General features: G+C 43.1%; 1 protein-coding gene across 1 annotated transcript; it reads left to right on the top strand.

Annotated features, from left to right (window-relative positions):
- Window positions 1–457: 457 nt before the first annotated feature.
- Window positions 458–9,490, top strand: LOC139662508 (leucine-rich repeat and calponin homology domain-containing protein 1-like; the record flags this gene model as incomplete). The annotated part of the gene is given in 5 exon segments (XM_071541199.1): window positions 458–567; window positions 1,674–1,710; window positions 1,713–1,810; window positions 2,606–2,683; window positions 9,200–9,490. Coding segments are annotated over 5 exon segments (614 nt in total), but the record flags the coding sequence as incomplete, so codon positions are not given.
- Window positions 9,491–10,381: the final 891 nt, after the last annotated feature.

Here is a 10,381-nt window from a genome sequence, read left to right as displayed (position 1 = left end):
TTCACAAAGCGGGATTAGTCCGTTTGCTAGCTAACGAGCGATATCTTCTGAAATTTTGCTTATGGATCAGCATTCATCAACATGCATGACTGAAGCATGTTCCTAAGCCTAATATTCAGGTTTTGTTTTACAGATTCAAATCAGTGTCATTGAGTTATAGCATCATATTTTTCACAGTTTTCTGGCTAACGTTCTGATCCTGCAGGTTGACAAGTTCATTAGACAAACTTCATTCAGACAAATGTTCGGTAATATTCATAACATAATATTTGTTTCTCTCCTCGTTCAGAAGGTTAAAGGTCAACAATGTGTCAGAAACTCCGACAGCAAAATTTTCTGAGTTTCTGACTAGATTTCCAAGTCTGATATGTCTGAACGCACAGTTTGTCTAAATCTGCCTGTCTCATGGTTTGTTGTTGTTGTTGTTGTTGTTGTTTTCCTGCGGGGGGGCTGGCAGTGTTCCTGCGGAGCCACAAGAGTCTGGAGTCGGTGGATCCTCAGTTCACCATGAGGAGGAAGATGGAGCAGCTGAGAGAAGAGCTGGAGCTGATGGAGCAACTCAGAGACGTGAGACACTCCGTTTGTTTACTGTGTGTGTGTGTGTGTGAGAGAGAGAGAGAGAGAGAGCGAGAGAGAGAGAGAGAGAGTATGAGTAACTACTTATCTTAATTGTAATAATTATTTTATAATTGTATTATCCTTGACGCTTTGGCAATATTGCTCACCTGACATTCATGCCAATAAAGCATACTGAATGAATTGAATTGAGAGAGAGAGAGAGAGAGAGAGACAGGAGAGAGAGAGAGTGAGAGTGTAAGAGAGAGAGAGAGAGAGAGACAGGAGAGAGAGACAGGAGACAGCAGAGAGAGAGAGAGAGTGAGAGAGAGAGCGAGAGTGTGAGAGAGAGAGAGAGCAAGAGAGAGAGAGAGAGAGCGAGAGAGAGTGTGAGAGAGAGAGAGCGAGAGAGAGACAGGAGACAGCAGAGAGAGCGAGAGAGAGAGAGTGTGAGAAAGAGAGTGTGAGAGAGAGAGCGAGAGAGAGAGAGAACGAGCGAGAGAGTGTGAGAGAGAGAGCGAGAGTGAGAGAGAGAGAGAGAGTGTGAGAGAGCGAGCGAGAGCCAGAGAGAGAGAGTGAGAGAGCGAGAGAGAGAGAGAGGAGAACGAGAGAGAGTGAGAGAGATAGAGAGCGAGAGCCAGAGAGAGAACGAGAGAGAGAGAGAGAACGAGAGAGCGAGAGAGAGAGAGAGAACGAGCGAGAGAGAGAGAGAGACGAGCGAGAGAGAGAGAGAATGAGAGAGAGAGAGAGAGAATGAGAGAGCCAGAGATAGAGAGAGAGAGAGAGGCACCAACACTGCCAGGGTTGAGGGTTCAATTCCCTCTGAACACGGACACACTCGTGATACTGTGGAGTGTTGTGGATGAGAAATGTTTATATCAGAAAGAGAGAGAGAAGATTACAAAACAGCTCATAAGTTAAACAGCTGATATGCAACAGAAGAGAGAGAATAAAGAGAGAGATAAAGTTGCAGAAAGAAAAGCGGGAGCCTGGAAAACAACAGTCATCACAGTATGAAGCCTCTTTCTGTCAGAAGACAAGCAGTGTGTGTGTGTGTGCTGAAAAGAGTTAAAGTGCAGACTGTGCTCCCCCCCCCCCCCCCCCCCCCCCCTCCTCAGAGCATAGAGAGCAGGCTGAAGGTGGCGCTCCCCGAAGACTCGGCTCCTCCCTGATGGACGGGGTCGTGCTCTGCCACCTGGCCAATCACATCCGCCCGCGCTCCGTCGGCAGCATCCACGTCCCCTCGCCCGCCGTGGTGAGTCTGACCCCCCCCCCACACACACACACACACACACACACACACACACCCTGAGCCTGATACTGTTTATTACATCTCTGTGGGCCTCTGTGATAAAAAAAAAACCCAAATCAGTGATTCTGTGATCTGTTGGAGGAGGCTGGAGAATTGTGTTTTTTTTTCTCTCTCCATTCACTGCCATTGTCTGGAGGAACAGTCTGAAAATCACTTCTAGCATATAAAGGAACGCCGACAAAGCAGATTCTTTTTTTTATTATTTTTTTTATTTTTTAATTTTTTATTTAGAATAGTTTTTATTGGTGAAAAGCATAAGCAAACAATAGACACAGTGCCAGGTTTACAGGTCACCCATTTTTCACATTATTCCCCACCCACCCTACCACTCCACCCAACAACAACAACAACAACAACACATTACAAAAAATAATAATACAAATAAAAAATTAGAAAGGGAAAACAGTGATAACAAATGAAAACCAATACGATAATACTAACAATGGAGTGAATAAGTAGATGGCCAAGAAAAAAGTGGAGGAGAAAAATAAATAAATAAAATATAATAATAAAAAAAACCCCTCTGTTTCAACTTTATATTCGGCCATGGAGTTAAGGAGGACACTGATCAGGGGTCAGCTACGGGTAGATAACATGTAGAAACACAGGCAGTCAGTCAGGAGGAAGAGCCAAAGAAGACAAAGCAGATTCTGACAATATATTAAAAAAAAAACAGTCTCACTTTTTTTTCCACCTATTTACAATTATTAGTATCGTGTGTGTGTGCCTCTCCTCCAGCCTAAACTCAGCATGGCCAAGTGTCGGAGAAATGTGGAGAACTTCCTGGACGCCTGCAGGAAGATGGGCGTCCCAGAGGTAAGACCCCCACCCCACAACCCCCCCCCCCTTTAGAGTACTCGCTGAACTGGGGGCCGTTTTCCAGTCTCTAATGATTTCTTCCAGTATCCTCTACGAAATTCCCTTCTCAGATTAGGAATAAATACACGGAATCTGGTCTTTCCTCTGTTTGTTGTTGTTTTGTTTTTTTTACTCATTATTTATTGCGGGAAGATTCTTCAAGTAGGGATTTGGGTAACACTTTATAATAACTATCATTAATAAATGGTAAATTGATAGTTAATTAAACTTTAGTTAATAGTTATTTTACTGTTAACAAACAATGAAATGATCATTAATAATGTTTACTAATTATTAGTAATGCTATAATTTATGTTATTTTATCATTAGTTTGTGTAATATAAAATCATTTGTTTATAAATGATATATTGTATCATGATAAGAGACGGTAAAAAGGGTAAAAAGCTATGATACAATATATAATTTATAAACAAATGATTTTATATTACACAAACTAATGATAAAATAACATAAATTATAGCATTACTAATAATTAGTAAACATTATTAATGATCATTTCATTGTTTGTTAACAGTAAAATAACTATTAACAAAAGTTTAATTAACTATCAATTTACCATTTATTAATGATGGTTATTATAAAGTGTTACCGGGATTTGAACTGGCAACCCAGCCAATCCCAGTCACTAGTCTGCTTGCTGAAACCGCCCCCAGTTCAGAGCAACTTCACCCCCCCCCTGCCCCCCCTCGCTACTGGTTCCAGATCAGCTGAAATGTGATGTAGTTAAAGCTGATCCTGAGTCTTCAACATGAATGTCTGAATGTGCTTCAGTTGGCTGGTTGTGGATCAGAGGTGAAGCCTGTGTAGATAAACCTCATCAGTGTCTTGCAAAAAAAAAAAAAAAAAAAAACCTTCTGTCTCCCAAACATCAGCCTTTCAGCACTTTGATGAACATTTAATTTAACTTCTTATGGTCAGTGGTTTGTCTTGGTCCAAGGATCAAGGTGAATATTCCACTATGGTGAGATACAAGGTGAAGTGAGAGGATTTTGCAGGACACTAATGATATTCACTAGTATGTAAATTAGCAGTGGGAGCAACAACAGCAAAGCACTGGAGCTGGGATGAACGCTGGAGATATTCATATTTTCTACATCAGAGGTTCTCAACCTTTTTGGCCTGGGACAAAACAAAAACAATATCTACTCACATCCCTGTGTGATGCCAAATGATGATCATTATTTTCTGTTTTCAGACTCATTTGCTTGATTATGTAAAAGAAGCCTAGACGCTGTCACAAGAAAAAACACATTTGTCTCAAGGATAAAAAAAAATATATATCAGAAATTTGCATATTAGAGATTTAAACAGTCATCTCATGACAAATTCAATACTTTCAATATTTTCAATATTTTCAAGAGTCCTTCCACTTTAAGACCTGAACCCCTCCAGCCTCGTCCCAGGACCAGTCCCCCCCCCCACCCCCTTTAAACAGCAGTCATTATGTTAAAGCATTAAACTCTGATGCATCATCGCTGTCATCATCGCTGCCTCTGGCTTTGAGCTTCCTCCATGCCACATGAAGCGACCTTTGACCTTTGGCCTGTGGATTGTAACACGGCTCCTTTAGTCTGAAAGTGAGCCGGCTGATCTGCTGACTCGGTTTATTGTGAAGGAATGAATGAATGAATGAATGAATGAATGAATATTTTATTTTCGTGTCTGGTCATTCCTATCCCTCATGGAGTTAGTTAGTTAGTTACTTATTTTATATAGCAATTTTCAAAACAGCAGTCACAACGTGCTTCACAGTTGATAATAAAAATGCATAAGTAAAATACAATTTATAAGCGGAAACAAACACTCAACAATAAAAGCAATATAAACAACAAAAACAAATTAAAAGACAAATACAAAGCAACAAACGTATAAAAACGCCAGCCTATACAAGTGGGTTTTTAGTATTCAGACACATTAACTAACAACAAACCAAACATTCCGGCATGTTAACCCACCATCATCCAACAGCACATTACATAGATATCATCCAAACATAAATATAAACATAAACAAAAACGTAAACATCATCCAAACATAAACCTCCCACAAATAACGCTCCAGGAGATATCCCACAATGGAAAAAAACAGCAAATATACAAACATACAAACACAGCCCCCCTAAGCAGAAGACATCTGCTTCCATTAGTGCCAAACACTATATATTTGATCCAGTTCATAAACCAAAATAGTTTGCAATCCATACAGAATAGAGTATGAGGAATTTATCTATCATATGTTACGTTTCTCCTCCTATCCCATGCTTTAGAGAGATATTCAGGTTTATGGTTTAGTGTGTGTGTGTGTGTGTGTGTGTGTGTGTGTGTGCTATCATAGAAGTCGACCCATCTTGCATACATTCTGAATATCTGTGTGTGGGAGTGAACATTTTGAGTTTGTTTTCTTTTCCGCCTGTTACAGAGAGAGATCCACCTCAAATAGCGTATCATAAATCGCCAGTCATAATTTTTTACAGTAGATGTACAGTATAATTAGAGCATGGTGAGTCACTGCAGGGTGAAGCAGCTCCGCCTCTCTGTTCAGACCAGAGAAGGTTCAGAGGACACAGTGGGACAAGTTCCACTTTATGTGTTTATGATCCACTCAGAGTTCATGCAGTAGTTCAGCAGGCATGAAGTGAAAAGTGGGAACTTTACAATGGCAACGTCTGTAAACTAGCAAACACCCCACACACACACACACACACACACACACACACACAGGATCTGACCTGGTTATCACTGTGGTTACTGTCATAGCTTGAGGTTTCTTTGTATCTTCAGTATTTTATATGAATAGATTTTACACTTTTTTTTTTCACTGTAGCCTGAAAAGTGTGCGGTTCTTTTAATCACAAGCAGATTTTGTCATTGGCCTGGTAATTGTCCACTTAAATCTGATGTTTTATTTTATTTAATTTTATTTTGTAGTTTTTTTTAGTTTAGTTTTGATTAGTTTAGATTAGTCAATTTTAGTTTCAGTCCAGTTATTTATTTATTTTTTATTTACCTTTACTCTACTTGACACTTTGTAAAACATAAAAAATCTACATGTACCTTGAAATGATCAAGGATAACAAAAGCTGTCTGACTTGTCTGTGGTCCTTGGTCTGATGTGACATCATGTGAACTTTATCCCACTGAGACCTGAACTGAACTTGGACTCCATCGCTGCTGCTTGCTGCTCTGAGCCTGTCTGTGCGTTGCTAACTAACCAGCTGCAGCCTGTTCTGCACCAACTGGAATGGCAAAGCTTCTGCAAGCTAACGTGCTAACAGCTTCTGCAGGCTAACAGGCCGGCTGACCGCACTGGCACTCCCATCAGCCGCTGCTCTGCTCCCTTCACACCTCAGCATGGGCTGCTTCCTGAGAGAGAGAGAGAGAGAGAGAGAGAGAGGCAGCCATGACAGGGTCGAGGTTCAGCTCCCTGTGTAGCCTAATGGAACTGTATGGCACTCTGGATAACAGGAGATAAACCACACTAAACTGCCTGGCTCTCTTCAACAAGGCACAGCACTCTAAATCTGTTGGTGTTGGGTGAAAACCTTGTATCTCCTAACTGTCAACTAAGGAAAACAGCCTCGTTGTTACCAGGCATTTTAGAGTTTATCTAATTGGTTGGCGTTTTATAAACGCAGGGGTTGCAGCATCCTGCAGCAGAGGAGCATGAGATCCTTCAATGGAAGTCAGAGAAAACTAAACCCTGAATCACTTTTGTGGGTTTGCTGCCATTCAATGATTAAAAGCATTATTGCAATGGCCATCTGCTATTGGCTGATCTTTGGTGCCAGGTGATGTCAGCTTCTATAGAGTACAACAGGTGGTGACATCACCTGGCACCAAAGATCAGCCAATAGCAGATGGCCATTGCAATAATGCTTTTAATCATTGAATGGCAGCAAACCCACAAAAGCGGTCCAGGGTTTAGTTACTCGTTAAAATTCTTTTAAAACAGGGTGACAGGGTTTTCACCCGTCAGCGACCACGTGAAATCCGTATGAAGTTTAGTATACTACGGTCGCTCAGTTGGTAGACCCTAAAACTACTAGGTTCAGAGTTTCCAGTCTCTGTGTGGCTTAAAGGCACTTTGGATAAAAGCATCCGCTAACTGGCATAGATAGAGATGGATAGAGGGAGAGAGATGATGAAAGGAAGAAAGTGAGGATGGAGCAAGAGCAGTATCATGGTGAGCTGAGCGACAAAATGATTCAGAAGACCAGTGAAAAAGTAGAGGTAAAGCAGAGGTAAAGCAGAGGTAAAGTAGAGGTTAAAGTAGAGGTAAAGCAGAGGTGAGGTAGAGGTAAAGCAGAGTTAAAGTAGAGGTAAACTAGAGGTAAAGCAGAGGAAAGGTAGAGGTAAAGCAGCGGTAAAGCAGAGGTAAAGCAGAGGTAAGGTAGAGGTAAAGCAGAGGTAAAGCAGCGGTAAAGCAGAGGTACAGCAGAGGTAAAGCAGAGGTACAGCAGAGGTAAAGCAGAGGTAAGGTAGAGGTAGAGGTAAAGCAGAGGTAAAGCAGAGGTAGAGGTAAAGCAGAGGTAGAGGTGAAGCAGAGGTAAAGCAGAGGTAAAGTAGAGGTAAAGCAGAGGTAAAGCAGAGGTAAAGTAGAGGTAAAGCAGAGGTAAAGCAGAGGTAAAGTGAGGTAAAGCAGAGGTAAAGTGAGTTAAAGCAGAGGTAAAGTGAGGTAAATCAGAGGTGAAGCAGAGGTAAAGTGAGGTAAAGCAGAGGTAAAGTGAGGTAAAGCAGAGGTAAAGCAGAGGTAAAGTAGAGGTAAAGCAGAGGTAAAGTAGAGGTAAAGCAGAGGTAAAGTAGAGGTAAAGCAGAGGTAAAGTGAGGTAAAGTGAGGTAAAGCAGAGATAAAGTGAGGTAAAGCAGAGGTAAAGCAGAGGTAAAGTGAGGTAAAGCAGAGGTAAAGCAGAGGTAAAGCAGAGATAAAGTGAGGTAAAGCAGAGGTAAAGCAGAGGTAAAGTGAGGTAAAGCAGAGGTAAAGCAGAGATAAAGTGAAGTAAAGCAGAGGTAAAGCAGAGGTAAAGTGAGGTAAAGCAGAGGTAAAGTGAGGTAAAGCAGAGGTAAAGCAGAGGTAAAGTGAGGTAAAGCAGAGGTAAAGTGAGGTAAAGCAGAGGTAAAGTGAGGTAAAGCAGAGGTAAAGCAGAGGTAAAGTAGAGATAAAGTGAGGTAAAGCAGAGGTAAAGTGAGGTAAAGCAGAGGTAAAGGAGAGATAAAGTGAGGTAAAGTAGAGGTAAAGCAGAGGGAAGAAATGTATGGCGACTTCTAAGAAGCGTAAGAAAGAGTCGGTTCCGTCTCTCTCCATCCTCTCAGTAAGCATCCCTGCTGGTTGCCATGGTAACCCACACCACCTGCCCCACCCTGCCTCCCGCTCACATGGACACTCTTGTCTGTGACCCTTGACCTCTGTGCCCATTGGTTAACCTCCTGCCTTCTCTTTTTCTCTCGTTTTTTTCCCGGCTGGATCGCACCACGTCTTTTCTCCTCCTCTTCGTTGGTGTTCTTCCTTTCATTTGCACTCCAATTCCAATTCCAATTTTTTTTCCATTTATTTTCATTTTCCTTCTTATGTTTTTGTCACTTTTCATATTTCTGTCTGTTCTCAAACTCATCTGGATCATCTGAAACTCCCTTTTGGTTTCCTGGTTTGTTTACCTCCGTCTGTTCCCTTCCTTCTTCTTCTCTGGTTCTGTCGTCACATCATGACACACTTCCTCCCTCGCTCTAATCCTCTCCTCCTTCGATTCCTCTCTCATGATTTCATTCCGTCTGCTGTCTCTTTTGTCGTCTATTTTTCCCTCTTTCTCCCCTTAACTTCATCCCTCTCTCTCTACTCATCTCCCACCATTTCCTCTTCCTCTCCTCCCTTCCTCTGCTTTTCTGTTCCTCCTTTTCATCCTTTCTTGGTAAATATTTCCCCTGTTTCCCCTTCCCTTTTCTTCTCTCCTCCTTCCTTCCCTCCCTTGTTCTCCTGTTCCATCCTCCTTCCCTCCCTCTATCGCTCACTCCTCGTTCCCTCTTCTCTGTTGCCACCTCCCTCCCTCCCTCGTTCCCTTGTCTCCTCCTTCCTTCCTTCCCTCCCTCCTCCCTCTGTCCCTCATTCCCTTCTTCCCTCCTCCTTCCTTCACTCCTTCCTTCCCTCATCATTCCCTCCTCCTTCCCTCCATCCCTTCCTTGTTCCCTTCCTTCTTCACTCCTCTTTTCTTCCCTCCCTCCCTCGCTCCCTTCTTCCCTCCTCCTTCCTTTCCTCCCTCCCCCTTTGCCTTGTTCCATCCTCCTTTCCTTCCTTGTTCCCCCTTACTTCCCTACTTATCTCCCTATCCTTCCTTCCCTCCTTGGCTCCTCACTCCTTCTCTCCCTCCCTTCTTCCCTCCTTCCCTCCTGCCCTACCTTGTTATCTCCTTCCTCCTTCCCTCCCTCGTTCCCTCCCTCCCTCCCTCCCTCATGGGGGCGCCAGTCTTCTCTCTGTTCGGCGTATGACATCATCCAGTGCCGCCTGCGGCCGGTTCGCGCCACTGTCCGGGCGCTGGTCGCCTTGGAAACGCCCCCTCCAGACAGGAAGCGGGAAGAGGCGAGCCCGACTCCGAGCCCCGCCTCCGGGGCGTCAGAGGCTCCCTCATTGGTCACTGCCACCACTCAAACCCCGCCTCCAGCCTGGCAAATCTGGGACCTGATTGGCTCGAGCCTGGTGCACATCTTCTGCCTACTTCTGCTGTTCGTGGCCTACAGCTGGAGCGAGCTGACGTAACTGAAGCAACGGCGTCCTGTCAATCACCTGCCAGCCCCGCCCCCTTTCTGCCCAGGCTCCTCCTTCCTATTCTGCACTTATGCCGCATTCATGTCACGTGGGAAAAACCATGTAGAAAGTTAAAAGTAGCGAACCTGGAAGTGTTCATGTTCAAACTCGTTTAAAGCCAGAAGGAACCCGTGATTGTACCTTTAGTTTTCATGATTAGCAGTTTTTGTTGCTACTGATCAGCTTTTCCATCATTAACAAACATGCACATAGTGAGTGATACATGTAAGTTTGTGTTCTCCACCAAACCAAACCACAAAAACTCAAAAAGTAGAGTTTAAGAGTTGTGATCACAAAATTACGGAAGCGTATTGCATACACCAAAGAAAAAAAAATCGGAGATGGTTTTTTGTAATTATGACTTGGTATCTCATACTTACGAGATAAAGATAATTACAAGAAACCATCTCCGACTTTTTTTTTTCTTTGGAAAATACGCGTTCGTACAAAATGACTTATGTGAAGGAAATCATTCATTTTTTTATCATTTTATTTGAAATACATCAGCATTCAGAACGTCAGAGAAATCGGGCTCCATCGCCAAAACCCTGAGTTTCCAAGTACTTTAAAACTAACATGAACACTGTTTAGAAGCTCGTCTGTACCATCTGTCCCATATGACATGAATGCAGCATTAGCATGAGCCAACGCCTCTCTCCTCTCGCAGCCTCTCCCTCGCCTGTCCTCCTCTACTATCTTCCTCCCTGTTTGACTCGCTCTTCTCGCCTCCTGCCGGGGGAAATACCGACTCATAGAAGTGTTGTGTTTTTGCAATAAAATGACACTGAAACTCTGCGGGGACCTGGACGCACGGAGCTGTACTGTAGGTTACTTGAAGTCGTC

This window comes from Centroberyx affinis, unplaced genomic scaffold (genome assembly GCF_046629955.1).
Source record: "Centroberyx affinis isolate AG114_WGS23_722 - 3 ecotype Tasmania unplaced genomic scaffold, CSIRO-AGI_Caff_v1 ptg003827l_1, whole genome shotgun sequence".
In the NCBI taxonomy this organism is placed as follows: domain Eukaryota; kingdom Metazoa; phylum Chordata; class Actinopteri; order Beryciformes; family Berycidae; genus Centroberyx; species Centroberyx affinis.
Note: the sequence above shows the minus strand (reverse complement) of the source record. Positions and strands in the feature narration are given on the sequence as shown.